Below are 17,074 nucleotides of genomic sequence, written 5' to 3' on the forward strand. Positions count from 1 at the left end.
AAATAAACAAGTTAAGTTTAGGTTTTTCCAAAATTGTGTCTGATGTAAAGCATGGCACTAAAACACTATTTGGGTAACTGCCAGCTTTCACTTATAACAAACCGGTTAGCTGATCTATCTTATTACCCTTGTCTTTCCATCAGCCCCTTTCACAAATAAAATTGCACAGAAAAAGCATAAAAATGTCAAAAAAGGAATAAAGAACCAGGCAAATGTTATGACAGCTGACGCTTCCACTTATGTCCAAGAATTATGGATCACAGTCGACTAAATCATTCATCACCCTCTTTCCCTCTCATCATTGTCTTCATTCAGGGTCTGGGAAATAAAATCCACTGTGTGTGTGCAGCTTTCCCTTCACATCTGCGGCACACAATTAACGAAATCAGGTAAACATTACGATATTAATCGAGTGCAACATTAAATTCCACCCCTTGCCCCATGAGCTGGCCTCAGCTGCAGAGGCTTAGTATCTAGTACATTTAACAACCCTCATCTAGTAGAGTCAAGTACCAAGTGGCTGCACCAAACAGCCAGGGTTAAAGCATGCTGGAACGATCCTGCTGCAAGTAAATAAATCTCATAGGCACATTATACATAACAACATTAAATGAGTTCACATTTGGCATGCGGTAGCCTGGCATACCTTTTCACTAGAGCTGGGCGATAGAACGATAACGATATGTATTGCGATATAACTTTTACTCGATAGAGAAATTAAGCTATCGCGATAGACCTCGCCGCTCTTGTCCTCTTAAAATAAAAAAAAATAAAAAAAATAAAAAGTTTAGCCAATCCAAACTAAGTAGCGCAGAGCCGAACCAATCACAGCCGCAGCGTCACGTCGCGTGACTTGTTACGTACAGCACAAGTGCCAAGCCGCACGTGTGTTTGTTTGGGAAGCAGCCAGCGGGTAATGGAGGAAATGAGTGCGCCGACTAGAAAAATCAACCGAGCGTGACCTTAAGAGAAAACAGATGATGGTTTCAATGCCGGAGAGATTGTCGAACGGAAGAGCCAAAGAAGTTCCGTAGTGTGAAGGTATTTCGGCTATTTCAAGTCTGACAAAAAACAGAGTAGCGTGCACTGTAAATTGTGCCGAAAGCAAGTCTGGAAATACAATAAACTGGTGCATGCATCACACTGTGTGCCACATTATTGTTTCGGTGAAATAAATTTCTATAATACTGTTACTGTTAATTCTACTCTCTGCAGTGTTTAAATGCTTACATACACACAGTTACTGTCCCTCCACACATACGACTCTGTTCTGCTTCTATGCCCCAGCTTTGTTTACTTTTTCCCACCGAGGCTTCTAGACTTCTGATTGGCCAACATTTCGGTACGGTTAGGAATCTAGCGCCACCTGCTGCTTTGGCATGTTCATAACAGCGTTTTCCTTCATTTCTGCCTTTATGTGTGGACGGGATTATTTTTTAAAACGAAAACGGAAAATCTCCGTTTTCAAAAATACCCGTGCACGTGTGGACGTAGCCTCAGTCTCTGACTGGAAGCGCTAATTCATCATTCGGCTTTTGTCAGACTAAAGTAACTGTTAAAACTGTTTGAAAAGCTAAGCTATACAACAAGGAGAGATTGAGAATTTCCTTTTAGTTCTCAGTTTATTTGATATTGACAAAAGTTAGTCAGTTTTGTCTGTTCTTCTGTAAAACAAACTAAGATTTATTTTTAGAATTAATATTTTGTTTCTAAGTGGAATTGACAATTTAGTCTGTTTCGTTTGTTCTATTTTGAAACTTAAACGCTTTAGCGGCTGCCTTTTGTGTAGTTTGCAATATTTGCCTTTATTTTTTTATTTCACATTTTACTTGTGAGCAACGGCACATTTAAATCTTACAAATATAGTTATTTGGCTTATATCGTGATAGATATCGTTATCGCCTGAAATGAAAAAAACATATCGTGATATGAAAAAATCTCATATCGCCCAGCTCTACTTTTCACTCACTCTTACTCCATATATTTAATGTCATCCCATGGTTATTTACCATGTTAACTACTCACTCTTCTAAGAAAGTACATTATTGACGTTAATGTGAGATGACTTTTGGAGATGAAAGATGGAAGAAAAATGACAAAGATGAGAGATGATGATGAGTAAGGCCTGCTCTGCAAATGACATTTCCATAAATAAAATCATTAATTATAGATTTTATTTTTTTTGAAAGCAACAGTCGATCTGTACCTGCAGTGCAGTAGAAGCTCTCTGGTTTGTAAAATCTTTGACAAAAGGAGGTGGAGGTGACTGTGGCTCAGTGATAGACCAGGTCATCTAACCAATTGGGAAGGTTGGTAGTTCAAGTCTGCATGCCAAAGTATCCTTAGGTAATATACTGAATCCGGAGTTGCTCCTGATGCATTCATCAAATGCTAGAAAGCACTTAGATGCAGAAAAAAAGTGCTTCTATGAATGTATGAATGGGGTATGTTGTATAAAGCACTTTGAATGCACATTCAGAACAGAAAAGCATAAGAACCAGTTCATTTACCAATAACTTAAATGATGAGATTCATTTAAGCTTGCAAGACTACTAAAGGTAGAGGTTGGAAAGCAACTATGACAGCGTGACAATCCATGTAACATCTGCTAACATACTGCAGACTGCTGCTGACCAAATCCACAAAGAGCCATGGTAGCAGCATAGGTCAAGCTGGTTACTTTGCCCAGCCGCAGAGAAAACAAGTCCATAGGAGCTCACAGAACAAATCAATTTTGGTGTTATTCTGAGGCAAGCCATCCCCCCCCCACCGCAATGCAACACCCACCTGTCAAATCCCACTTTAACCCCTGCAAGTGATGTCCGCAACATATTGAACAAATAACGCTTCTGACCAGTTCTAAGATTTTACAGCAGGAGACACACAGCGAGCTTCTCGTTCACATCTATTTAAGAAAGAGGGAGGTTTTGAAAGTGTTCATGTTTCCCCGGGTAACCTATAAATCATTAAGGGGAGAGATGCATAGATTTCACAGTTTAAGATACACAATGTGGTAGAGGGGCATAAAAGGTATAAAAGAGAAACTGCACACTCACACAGAGACAGACAAAACCACACCCACACAAATGTTGTAGGCTTGAGGCCGACTGAGGTGCATTTGATTAATTCACTTGGAATAATGCCTCGAAATGCCACACAGTAATACCAAATTGCTCCCAGATCTGACATCACAGGACCCTCTGACATTTAACAGGACTAAATAAAAGCCATGGTCTCCCACGTTTAATTTAGGTACTATATTGTGTTAATCCAGGCTATTTAAAGTGGTAGAACCGCATCTCTGAGCAAGAACGAATACATGTCGACACAGTCTTAGAGTATAGAGTTAACATGTGGGGCAGCAGCTCTGGCCTAGCCACTTTCAGCAGCACAAAGTTAACTCTGTATAATGATAATAATCCCAAGCCACTCAACACTATCAGAGCCTGCAGGTGGTGCTTAGGTTAGCAATGACAATGATGCATTAGCAGGCAAAGGCTAAATCAAGCCCTGTCTTAGCAGAGAATCCAGCTAAATTTCTGCTACTTCAGCTATTTTTTAGCATGCACCCCAAAAGAATAAATTATCGCCAACATGTTATTGAACAACGGGCCTGAATTTTTAAAATATTGTTCAGTTATCTTGAGTCAATGAAAACGAAAGAAGTTAAAAATGGTCTTTAAAAAAAAAAAAAAAAAAACAAGACCCACTAACACTGTAATCAGTAGATTACATTCTACAATCCAAATCAGATTATTCACACAAGACCAGATCTAAAAACACATTAAGTACACATCTTCCTCCACAAGAGGTACACTGCTCTGCAGCTATATTACAGCTATATTAATGGAACAACTGTGAGCTTAAAAAAAAAAAAAAAACTTTCACAGCACAGCAGAGAAATTCAGGCCCTAAAAATAATGCCGACCCTGGTTTTGAATCTCAAGTTTCACATGTGGCCATATTAATTTACTGCATACACTATAACGCGAATCTAATTTTAAGAGCAACTGCTGATGACATACTGAGAGCATGGGCCTCTTGGCAAAACGCAGGTATACAATGGCACTTTATGTCTCATCACTAGGTGGAGAGAGAAAGCTAGTCTACCCACTGCCACTAAGCAGAATCACTCCACTTCTGCTCCAGCCTACGCTTCCCTTGCTGAGTCCACTGAGACTGTAGTGAGACAGAGTTTCTTCTTGTTTGGATTTGCCAATGTGGGAAGTAAAAAACGTGAAAAGGAAATGTGTTGTGGTTCTCCCATTTGTCCTATTTAACTGTTTTCTTCCACCACAGACTGTACTCAGTGCCTTGCACTGCCGTTTATGCCACACTATATTTGGCTTCAAACTGTCACACAAAGTGCCACTGAAAGTAATTATTTTGCAAGACATATGCACCTCACTGGGTGTTTTTGGGTTAATGAAATGCACTCATGACTCTAACTCTCTGCTTGATACAGATACATTAGATTGATAATAATCTGTTCCTTCAAAGCCAACTCTTATAGTGGTGGATATAATAGAAAAGTGAAAACTGTGGTATATCCACAACCAGCATAGTTCATGGAGAGCCCAATGATCTTACCATACAACCACAAACATGATGCTAAAATCATATAGAAATATAAAGATTAATCATATCTGAGTAAACAATTTGTTTTTAAATCTGTCCGAAATGAAACATAAACTGTAACCTTTTAGCATGTTTCCCACACAAATCAACCTCGTCATGGATTTACAGTGGATTCTTTCATTACACACAAAGCTGTCTCAGATTAGGTGGGATTACAGCCACGCTGCTCACATGGACTGAGCCAGCTGGGGTGTCATGTGAGACCTGAGAGACTGGCATGCTCAAAGGGTTTCAGTGACACACAGATGGAGAATGGAGAGCAGGCTAGTAGTGAAAACCTACATATCAGCTCTGGAATGGAAGTGTGGCCTCAAACTGCTGTTTGAAACCTAAAGAGATTATACACTCTGTCCTGTGCAACTAATTCTTAGCCTTCTGCACTTGAGAACAACAAACAGAAAAATGTGAATCCACGAACAGTATTCTAATAGTGGAGAAAATTAACTCAATGCATGTTCCGCATCAATTTAATGGCTTTACTAAAAGTTTCAGATTATGCTCAGACATGAAGTCAACAGCAACAGCAGCGCTGTTATTGTGTCCACACTGTAAAGACAAAAAGTCAGAGCAATAAAGTTTAGATGGCATTTGTCAAAGATGTTAGTTTTCCTTCATGAAATATTTATGTTTTATTGTACTTCTATTACATCCAACAGAATAGCTGCAGCAGCTAAAGGGATCAAATAATTCAAAAATGTCTGAAGCGAAATGCACCTGCCTTTTTATTACATTCAAAGCCCACATTAGGCATATTAGGCATCTCATAATTTATTATAACTGTCTACTTCTTATACGTCTTTGTGCCACTAATAAATATTTGCCAGTTTTTCCATAGGCAATATTATCTTACCAGTATTCCCTTTGCAACTGTGTGATTAATTTACCATGCATCTTTACAAAAGAACCCCTGATGGTCGTAGGTTGCTCAGTCATACAAGTGATTCCTATTGTCTCCTACCTTCGGAGGCCAGGGCTAAACCCATTCTTCGCTATCAAGTGGTCAACATCTTTGCTCTTCTCCAGTGAAAAATCAACAAAGAAGAAGCCTTTGAAGTCAGTGGCCTTTGAGAGGTGCTTTAGGCTGGAGTCCATCCCTCTGTATGTTACCATCTGACTCTAATAAACCCATATCCACTAAGATGTTAGGAGAAATTTTAAAGGATGCTGCACAAAACCCATCTCACTGTAACTCTACTGTCTATACTCTTCACACCTGATCCTTTCACAGCACAAGCTACACCTGAATGAATGCAGTGTACAAAAGCCCACCATCCGCCGCTTTCTCAAACAGGTTCAGCCATCAAACCTTGAGTGCACTCTCTGTGTCCCTGCTACATAATAAGACTTAGATTGTCTATTTTTGTCCCCTCATTTACTCCCGCCTGTCATGAATTAAGCAGGCTGAAACAAGAAGAAATTAGGAATTATAAGCAGCTTGACATTTGGACACAGGTTTCAATCTAAGAATGTGAAATTACCCTGCCAGTTTTAATATTATGCACAATTTTGATCCAGACTAAAGCAGAATACTGCATTTCGTTGCCCTGTACCTGTGCATGTGCAATGACAATAAAGTTGAATTCTAGTTGAATTCTAGAATATACTGCAAGTAAACGGAGTTAATTTGGTCAATTAGCTCAGAAACATTACTATCATGATAAAAGTGATGGTGATGTCTTTTTACTTCTGAGTTTTGCATTAAGCCTGTGTGTTAAGGGTTAAACCAACATGGCTATTGCTAATATGTTAATAGGAGAAGCACGCTTTTTACCTACCAACAAGAATGTGATATGCAGTGAAGAAAAATTAAAATAAAAAAGTGATATTGCTTCTTTTTTACTGGCTGGATGGCTAGACACTGTGCTAGCTGTCATGGGGAAAAAGGCAGGGGTCACTCTAGACAGGCTGCCAGTCTGTGAACGGGCCAACAGTCAAACAATAATTCGTGCTAACACTCACACCTACAGTCAAATTCAAATCACCAATTAACCCAAAGCACATAGGAGGAAGCCATGCCATGCATGTTCTCCCTGCATCTGTAAACAACAAACAGAGTGGATTCAAATAATCCTGATGTTCCTGTGATGAGAGTCAAATAAAAGACAAACAGAACTTATTTGCTCTTTTCAATACAAAAGAAAAAAAAAACAAAAAAAACAGTGATATCTTCGTCTTGTCTGCAGGGCATGTAAGATCTTGGTGAATTCTGGTGGTGACAGACTGTCACTTTTGTTTTCCTATGTACATTTGAAATCAGGATTATTACTTTCCTGTGGTTTTTGGCCTTTGTTGTGAGAAATTGCTGGCATCAACAGTTAACACATGATCCTTTACTACATCATCATCATCAAACCACAATGTCAAAGAAACCACAGCAATGACAGTTCTCTCTCCCTCTTTGGTGCAGTCCCACCCCAGTCTGCTGTTGTGACAGCCCGACACTTTGTGACATAAGGGCATCCTCCCTGAGAGAGGCTTGTGGGAAATTCATTTTGTCAAAGTGTCATTCGCGTCAAACATCCAGCCACAGCAGTATGTCAGGACTCAGGAGGAGAGGACAGCTAGAGACACGGATGACACATTCTCCTGGAGAATCCTCAGATGGGGGTGGGGGGGCTCAGTCAGTATGGTACTATACTGTACTATAGAAAAGTGTGTGTGTCTCTTTGTGTGTGTGCCTGGATGATAAATCAACTTTTGTACACATTTAATCTGCTTTCAGGTTCATCTCATCTGAAATGTCTTTTATGTGCTCAAAAGTTTGAGTGACAATTGAGCCACCTTTCTTGCCCAGTTAAGAAAGGACAACTTTATTTGTCATACTGTGTCGCTACAATCGTCTGTTGAATAGAGCAGTTCTATATCTTCTGTGAGTGTGAAGAGGCAGAAATCCAAACTATTACATATATTAGCAGCACTGCATCATCAGGGACTTTCATTCAATATTTCAATTAGTCTAGAAAGTGTCTATAAAGTGTCATCTGTGTCACCCAAAGTCCCCTAGGTTATGAAATAAACACAGAGACTACAGAATGCATTAGCGCTGAAATGAAACACATAAATGGAAATAATGATGGATGGATATTATTTTTGTTTATTTATTTGTATGCTCTTGGGTTTCTTGCAAGAGCAGGCCACTCCTCCTAAGACAGCAGTAAGGAAACCAGCAAGTCTCTGTGATATTATCAGTGGTTATATCTGCTATATGTGATCCTTCTTTTACCCATCAAACTCTCCCTACAGTTATTGCTGCTTTGACTTCAGATAAAGTTTAACACTAAAAGCTGGTAAAGCTTTTATTCCTTTACCAGCGAGGAATCCTTTCATGCCAATGTTTTTATGAGCTAAACTAAAGGTGATGGGGTTAGCACCACCTTAATAGATTGCCTTTTTGCTGAGATTCATTTATGATACGCAATATTCATTCCACGTTTCGAGATTAAAAGACAATCGCACAGACTTTGCTCTCTAAATACTTGAGAGAGGTTAGAGGGTCACTCTCGAATGAAACCAAAGTCAATTATGGGCTGTTGGAAGTTGTTTTATGAAATGACTCTGTATGTATATACACGTGTAAGTGCAAGTGTGGTAGAGCACTTTGTCTACGTGTGTGTGTAGCACTGAGGAAAAGGCTTTCAGACGATCTGCTCCATTCACCCCCTGCTGGGCTACCAGCCCAAATCCATTTATATCCCTGAGCCGTTGTGAGACTTACAGAGCTGTAGACATAGACCCGTGCGCACAAGTATACACAAAATCCTCCTATGCAGGTTAAGTGGCCACGGCTGCATATAGTCTTGTGTCTGGGTAATTCAGCACATACAGACTTGTGACCGACAATCTGTGTCATGACCTTTGTCACGTCAGCACTGTTTCTCTACTGTTTTTTGCTTCTCTGTTGGTTTTTGCTTCTCTGTTGGTTTTTGCTTTCATCCAAAGAACCCTTTCTGTAAATGCTGCAAAATGTGATGTTACTTAAATGCCAACTGGTTAACGCATCGAACTTTACCCCCATAGATGATATACCCGCAGAAAACACACACACACACACACACACACACACACACACACACACACACACACACACACACAGAAATGCACAAACACACATCAATACTCTGAGGCAAACACAGACAGGTCGTCATAAGCTTTCACGCTCACCTCAAGCCTCCATGGCTGACTGAAGTTGCTAGCTTATGCTGGATTAGCGGACCAAACAACAGAGTGTAGTTAAGGACTTCCTCAAACACCAAATGAACACCTTGTCATTTGAATGTAAACACACCGGATCAGGCAACAGAAAGGGGTGTAGTCTGACAGAGTCAATGGCCCGCCTGTTGGCAGGTGAGAGAATCATTAACTAGAGCAGTGTAAGCAAGGGCACAGTAAACTTTCACTGAAGCATCTTTAAAAATATTATTATAAATTCTTCTATTTCACTCATACATTAGTATTATCTTATGTTTAGCAGATGTCATTTAAGCACTCTGAATTGCTAAAGCAAACATTTGACAATTGTAGAGGAGCTCATAAAAATACGTGTTTGTGCTGTGTAATTTTACGGGAGTGAAAACGCATGATTCACTCCGTATCACTTTTTCCTCTGTGGAGAACAAGCCTGTATTCAGTGCTCTTCCTCCTAACCTGTAAAAAATCCCCCTTTACAACTTAACTTTAAATTTAAAAGCATTTTCTCCTTTTATCTCCTTTTGAGAGGAATTTCATCATTTTACTCAGTGGTCAGTTTTCAGGCATTTTCAGCTGTACAAAATAAACCCTCAGAGGACTAGAAATCTAAAGGAAGAACTTAAATGTAAATGGGAAGATAGAAAACATGACCCAAGATGGCGGACATAGATTTGTAATCAGTGTAAAAGAGGGAGAAATAAAACTGTAAATAGTTTATTTCCTGCAGCTATCCAGCTTGTTTGTATGGCATTATAGGCATGCTGGAATGCATTTATGCAGAAAAATGTCAAATTTAACTTGAATACATGAGGTGATTAGGCTACAGGTGCAATACTCAGAGAGTGACTCAGAGTACTTTACCATAAGAGACCAGAGTGGGAGTGAATAGCGATGGTTAGTTTGTTTTTGGAGCTCATGGCTATTTCCTGAATTCCCGTGTACTCTCTCCCTTTCTCTTTCTCTCTTTGCCATGAGCTGGATGATCTGACAGGTCATTGACCTGCCCAGTGGTCTGAGGTATGAGTCACTCATCAGCTAAATCCCCAACGCAGACCTCGCCTGCTGCTTGTGAACCAACACTGGCAATTTTACATCCACTATGTGTATATTATAAATAAAGATAAAGATGTAAGAATTACACAAGCACAAACTTTTTATAGTGCATGTACACTTGCTCAGATACACACTAACCTAGAACTAAGAACATGTCATACATTCAATGTTAATCATTTTATTTAATATTTAAAATAAGTTCTCATCCTGTTCAATCACAGAGATTCTTACAGACTCATGGAGAATCAGTATTTTGGTAGTTGAGCTCCAGCAGCCTTCAGATGTTAGACAGTATTACAGTATCTGACAGAAAAAGAGGTGTAGGGGATCTGTTCTGCCCTCGGGGAATTGGGACTGATGGTGTTCATTTGAGAGTCGATCACGTCTGAAACCTGGTGATAAATGTAATGAACTCATTCCTGCTCCAGGAAGCGTGGAAAGAGACACAGCACAATCTTACATAACCATTGTGTGAATTTGAGGCACACAAAACTGATTGTTTAAATACACCAGTGCTTCTAATATTAACCTTACTTTAAGAGTGATCTTGGGAACCTTGAATAGCTCAGTGCTTGAAAATACTACTCCAGCTTCTGTCACACTGACCAACAAGCCTAACAAACCTCTGTTAGTCCACACAGGCAGAACCAGTTTCTTTGTTCTTTTAAAACAACATTCCAGACAAACCAGTGTGGCTACAAACTGCTTTACAAAATCATAAACCCACTTACAGCTTGACTTAATCAACATTGCACAAGGATGGATTAAACCACAAAACCATTAAACATACTGGACCAAAGCCAGTCCCTGTATTAAAACAGTGGGCCTAGCACTGAACCCTGGGGGTCACCAAACATGAGAAACAATGAAAACTTAAGATGTAAGTTCAAATCAATAAAACTGCCATTTTAGAGCAAAAGATAGCAAAAGCCAACCCAACATACACATTAGGGTGGTGATACCATACCTGCATGGTGCATGGTAAAAAGGATATCCAGGATGAGGTATGTGATTGCAGTATCCCGACTGATTCCACATGGTGCTTCTCTTGTTCCACGTGATGACAGTTCACAAGTGTTCACAAAGCTTTTTCTTTCCCCCTTCTACTTTAGTGCTGTGGAATCAGACTTAGGCTGCTGGGAGTCACATTAATTAGTGTCAGTTCTCTTGTCATTTTAGTGGCTCCATGGGGAGAGAAGGAGAGGTGCTGGCAGGTCTGATAGCTGAGAATACTGAGAAGATGAGGTGAAGAAAATCAGTAAAAGAAGGGACTCCAGACAGGGATGTGATGATGTCAGGTGAGTCAGGTCTGTGTGGTTTACACACCTGGAAATGAAGTCTGCGCCTGCTGCCCCCAACCTCCCTTGACAAAGCTGTAACTACTCAGCAGAATGTACAACGACTGCCCCAGGTGGAGTCTGACATCACAGGTTACTCCTTTAATCCTGCCTCTAGCCAGTCATTTTCCCTCTCGTCTCAGGTGTAATCAGGTATAACAGATGTCTGTGAGGTTAACCTTTCTGAGTTGTATCCTGTTAAATCATGCGATAAACCATGTGTCACCACCTTACATCTCAATGATTAGTAACGTACCGCCAGAGTTTGAGACCTCTCGGGCGCAGATCGACATGAGACAGTTAAGGTAAGCAGCAGATTTCAAAGACATCTCTTCTTCCAGCAGACGCTGATGCCAAATGGGAGCAGTTCATGTCGTTTACACATGCCTCTCCAAAGTTCACACGTGCCACAAATCCATTCCTTCTTGATATGAGCGGCTTAAAATCCGCAGCACCAGCGTCCCTTCTCGGTATCTAGTTTGTCTCGGAGGCAGCTGGCGTAGACACAAGTGCTTATTTCCCCAATCACAGGCTTCCCACCGGCTCTCCAGCCTCACGAAACAACAGCAGTGCACAGAGCTGAATGACTGAGCATACTCACAGAGAAAAGGAGAGAGAGAGAGACAGGGAGAGAGAGAGAGAGAGAGAGGAGGAGATGTCGTAGTGAGAGTGTGTGAATCTATAATGAGTGAGAGAGCGAGAGAACGAGGAAGAGGTAAACAGTAGGGCTGAACGATATATCGCATTTGCGATAATATCGCGACATGATCAAGTGCAATTTTCTAACCACAAAGGCTGCGATTATACTCTGGACATGTCCAAATTCATGGGCTGCATCCTCCTGAGGCCGCATTTGTAGACCGATTACGTCACAGCGACGTGCCGAAGGCTGTCCAAATTACTACCATATCCCAGAATTCATAGCGCGGCCCAGCCAAACTCCAGTTTTCAGCAATGGCGGCCGCTACTAAGTTTTAAAATTACTCATACTAATCTTTCTGGGTCACAAAATAAACTTTTAACATATTTTCAGGCGAGAAAGTAGTTGTGTAAACATCAAATATCTGCTCGGTTTATCAAGATATCCCATATTTGCAAAAGTGCTTCGACGTTTTCAGAGGCGTCTGCTACCCACCAGCTCGACAGCTAGCCGGGAGCTCGAGGGTTACTGATGCGGCCGAGAACGGCACAACTCCCGGCACATCATTTTCAGATCACCGCGGAGTTTCGCTGCTCGGGTTAAACGTAATATATAAGTCACTTAGACAACCTAAAAATGTTATTGTTGGGCTTTTTTCAGTGTTTTGTTTGTTCGTGAGTAAATCGGTTTGGCTGAGATTAAAGTTATTAGATTAGATAAAATAAAACTTTATTAATCCCCCGGGTGGGTTCCTCCTTGGTTTTCACACAGCTGACTAAACGTCAAACAGAAAACTTATTAAACAGAAGTATGAGACAGTCGAGAATTTACACCAGTGTCTGGTTATATTTTAGATAGCAAGAAGCAGACGGCCGAGTTTATTAAACTCCACCGAGACAGCGGTGACGCTAATCAGAACTAGACCGTCCAATTTCACGCCTTTAAACTTTAAAGGCGTGTTTGTGTGTGTGTTTATACAATTGCTATTATGTTTGCACTTTATGTGTAATGTTACTGACTGCAGAGATCAGTAAGATGTGTGTATTTTTTATTTATTAGTTTTATTTATTTAATATTATTTTTTAATTGAATGACTGTCTAGTAGTTCACAGATGTCGAAAAACTGAGTGTGGTAAAGCCACTGATTTTGTTTATGTATATTTCTGCAATCTGCACATTGTACTGACTTTCATTTTAATGTTTACACCAGGGTTCCTTGCCAGCACTTTATGCTCAGATGTTTGTAAGCTAAAAATAAACTATTGTGTATGTTCAAATATACTGTTGTGATTGAAGAAGTTAAATAAAAATGTCAGTCATCAATTCATGCATCACCTCATGTCATCATAACAGAGGTCTGTCTTCCAGGAAAGAACAGTTTAAAATTAATGTAATATAGTATTGGCCATACTATATGATGTATTGCTTGTCTTTGTTTAATAATACAGAAGACAAAGACCTTAAAAAATAATCGCATATCGCATCGCAATCGCAATATTGGGGCAAAAAAATCGCAATTAGATTATTTTCCATAATCGTTCAGCCCTAGTAAACAGAGCGGAGCTGCATTCCTTTTCCCGCCTCATGTTCATCTGGCAGGATACACACTGCCGAGGAACAGAAAGGAAACCAAAGAATCTGTGTGAAAGAAAGGACGAGAGGAAGGGAGGGAAGAATGAGAGATCGTGACACTGTACACATACAAACAAGCAAAATAAATAAATAAATAAATAAATAAATATGTGAAAGCCTGAATGTGAAATGTAAACACCTTTCACCTATCGCCCTGCCTTTGCCAGGGAATTGTGATTATGGTCAATTTCAATGTGCATACTTACAATAAAGTACCGTACACTGGATTTGAAAACTCAGGCCAAAAGAAGCACTTCTGACAAGGCAGCTGACTCTATGTGCAGGATTTACTTTTAAGGAAATAATATTGTATTTTGCATATATTCATTTTCTCTGCTTTTCTTTTTAAACATACTTTAAAAGGTTTGTAGTGCGATAAAAACCACATAAGGGTAGCATGACAGCTGTTTCATTTGATTATACAAACATTATGTAAGAGTAGGTAAGGGATAATATGTACTGATTTTTGGGGTAGGGATAGCTCAGTAGGTAGAGTGGTGGCCCCATGATCGGAAGGTCGGGGGTTCGATTCCCCCGAACAGCTACCCTGAGTTACCCCTGAGCAAGGTACCGTCCCTAACCACTGCTCCCCGGGTGCCCAATGGCTGCCCACTGCTTCACTGAGTGAATGGGTTAAATGCAGAGAGGAATTTCCCCACGGGGATCAATAAAGTACACCTTCTTCCTTCTTCTTTTAGATAACTGGACATGAATAGCTTGAGCTTATATAATATACAGCTCGTTCTCCTAACAACAAATCCTGTAAAGATAAAACACCTTCTGGGGCCAACTTTCGTGTTTCTTTGGTTGAAAGAATGGCAGATGTGAAATGTAAAAGTGAGGTCAGAAGGCAAATGTGGCATGATCTTTGGATGCAAACTGTAATGTGATATTTAGAATCCCCAAATATGATTTCCTATATTCCTATATGTTGTAAATACATGCAATGGCAGTAAGAAACATAGCTTTAAACAGCCTTATATAGCATTAATATCACTTTGACCTTCAGATGAATTTATTGATTTTGAAGGTTAGGTCAGAGGTCAAATTTTTAAACAGTACTTTCTCCTACTTGGTAGGAGGCAACAAAAATGTGTACAACTTCTGTGTTTCTTCTGGTACTGCTGACAATGAGCATATTCTATCAGAAAGCAGGCACTATTTAAAAAAACTATGGTTATTTTTACACATTTTAATATATTGATATATAGATCCACAAACTACTTGTTATAATGCCATGATATTAATGTTGCATTTATATATATCCCATCTAAAATTAAAAAAAATAAATAAAAAAAATCTACTGAGGCACCAAAAAAGGTGTGAGATTATACAGAGAGTACAAACTGGAGGAGAAGCCAGACAAATATACGAGTTAAAAGTGGACACAGAGGTCTGTTTTAGTCCACAGCAGGTTATTCACAGCAGCTCGCAACCTGACTCAAACAACCCAATCAGAAAATGAAGCCTGAGGGTGAGAGGTCACCCCTGTGGAGCTAAACAGGGATGTGCTGTCTCCCCGGAGAGGTGGACTACTCCAGTGCCCTACTAAGCAGAGCACTGCCATGACCCTCGTGCAAGGACAACTCGGCTGCACCGGGGGGAAAAGCTGGTGGCACAGGCGCGTAGCTGGCAAAAAGGCAGTTTCATTCACTGCAGGTCAAAGTCCAGTCCATGTAATCTGATATGAAAAGAGAGTTTGCAAAGTGAGGTAGTGGATTTTAAAAGCTAAACACCGTAGCAACAGGATACCCTTGTGAATATTTGTTCAAGCCCTGATAATTTGATGACATAAGTTGTTAACTGGTGCAAAAGCATGACATGAACTCTTAATAATAAACAGATAATAACACCTGAAATCTGTTTGTTATGTAATGAAATTCATGTTTTCACATCCATAGTCATTCATTTATGGAATCTCACACCCTGCCTTAAGAATCTTACTATCATGTTGCGTCACTATCCTTTGTAGCAATCCATCAGCATAATGAGTTGTTTTACAAACTTTTGGGATTCACGTTGCAGGAAATAGTTTCCAATTACAGGGAAAAACCCACAAGTTTTTCAGTCACCTGTGTTATAAGCATTTATCACAAACAAAGCAACTTTACAGTGCTATCAAAATGCATGATTTAATATGTCCAAGAATAATTTTATTAATTTAAATCAATAAAAACAAACCTATTCAGCTTTTGTAGATACTGAAACTCATGCTGGTCAATGTCTAAGCAATTCATATGATGACATTTAACTTCAGTAACAGTGTTAACGCCTGGAAACTGCTCTAAATCTGGCACATTTTACCAAGTAATGTGACAGGTTACACAGTATTTGCTGCATGGTGACCTCTGACATCATTTAGCCTTAAATTTATTCACACAGCCTGAAGGAGCAACGTAATCTGTGGAGTAATTTGCTGGTTATGTCATGTCTCTTTGCTGAAGTGAGAATGCAGATAGGAAGAAGCAACAAAGCTTTGGAAGGAGGTAAAGTGGCGGAAGTGAGGGAGGGAGGGAAGAAAAGATCTGGGCAGGGAGGGACTGTGAAGAGTGAAAACAACAGAGGGGGTGGGCCAGGCTGTCTCCTGCTGTTTGTTTTTAGCATAAAATTTAATTCTGGCAGAATCTAATCAAGCTAGGGAAACACAGGGGACCCTGATCCTTCCTTTTCTCTGTCCTCCTCCGTCTCTGTTTTTTCCTCTTGTTTGAAGGTGCAGGTGGACTGGTTTTGTTAGTCTATCCTCCCACACACGAACGCAGACAACCATGAAAGGTGGTGCACATCTTCGGCACAGATGTACGATAAACTTAAAAAAAAAAAAAAAAGACATTACGGTACACATTTGTGCATATACGCGTGTGTGGATAAATACACACCGATGCCTCACAAAAATAGACAAATAGAGAAGTCTATAGGAAATGCAGTGCATGCACATACAGCACACATACAGAGGATGCTGTCTGGCAGACATTTGACAGCTGTGTTGAATCATTATGTCAGTGGGTGAGATGGCAGGAGCGTGATTGTGCCTGTGGTTTGGCTTATCTGGCTTTCACAGCCAAAACCCCTCTATTACTTTAAAACACATATACACACACGCGCGCACATGCACACACACACACACACACACACACACACACACACACAATCTCCCAAAACACCTCCGCCTTCTTATGCCTCTTGTCAAGGTCACAGCTGAGCCCATATTCCTGAAAAATTCTTAAAAACAACACTCAGCTACACACTTTTCATCTTTTTCTAAGTGCAAACTGCCCAGGAGTACAAACATAATAAACTTAGTTGGTGGTCAATACCCTTGATTCAGTTTTCTAACTTTAAAATGCAACACCGCTGCACATTTCCACCTCAGAAATGATGCTTTATTTTTACACACACACACACACACACACACACACACACACACACACACACACACAGAAAAAAAAAATAGAAAAATCAAATCTATTCCCATGAAATAGCAAATATAAAAAGAAAATTGTAGTAAATAGTCCATCTAACAAGATATGCACTCATAATCCCTGCACTACTGTCCCCTCACCAGCAGCTCCTGCAAAATTTAAACCAT

The 17,074-nt window shown here is 40.0% G+C and overlaps 1 protein-coding gene across 10 annotated transcripts in view; it reads right to left on the reverse strand.

The window, feature by feature from the left end:
- The window catches only part of LOC309710813 (pleckstrin homology domain-containing family A member 7-like), a 151,559-nt gene that overhangs the window by 94,335 nt on the left and 40,150 nt on the right, over positions 1-17,074 (reverse strand). Inside the window, exons 1-2 of one of the 10 annotated variants that reach the window (XM_082540603.1) lie at positions 11,206-11,824; positions 10,847-11,111 (exon numbers count right to left, since the gene is read on the reverse strand). The exons of 7 other annotated variants lie outside the window; for them this stretch is intronic. In XM_082540603.1, the coding sequence (XP_082396729.1) occupies positions 10,847-10,917 (71 nt within the window). In that variant the 5' untranslated portion in view covers positions 10,918-11,111; positions 11,206-11,824. Of the gene's footprint in view, positions 1-8,799; positions 8,875-10,846; positions 11,833-17,074 lie in introns of those variants that run through there. 2 more of the 10 variants (XM_082540602.1, XM_082540604.1) reach the window with 2 other exon arrangements.

This window comes from Aulonocara stuartgranti (genome assembly GCF_965226115.1).
Source record: "Aulonocara stuartgranti genome assembly, chromosome: 7".
NCBI lineage: Eukaryota > Metazoa > Chordata > Actinopteri > Cichliformes > Cichlidae > Aulonocara > Aulonocara stuartgranti.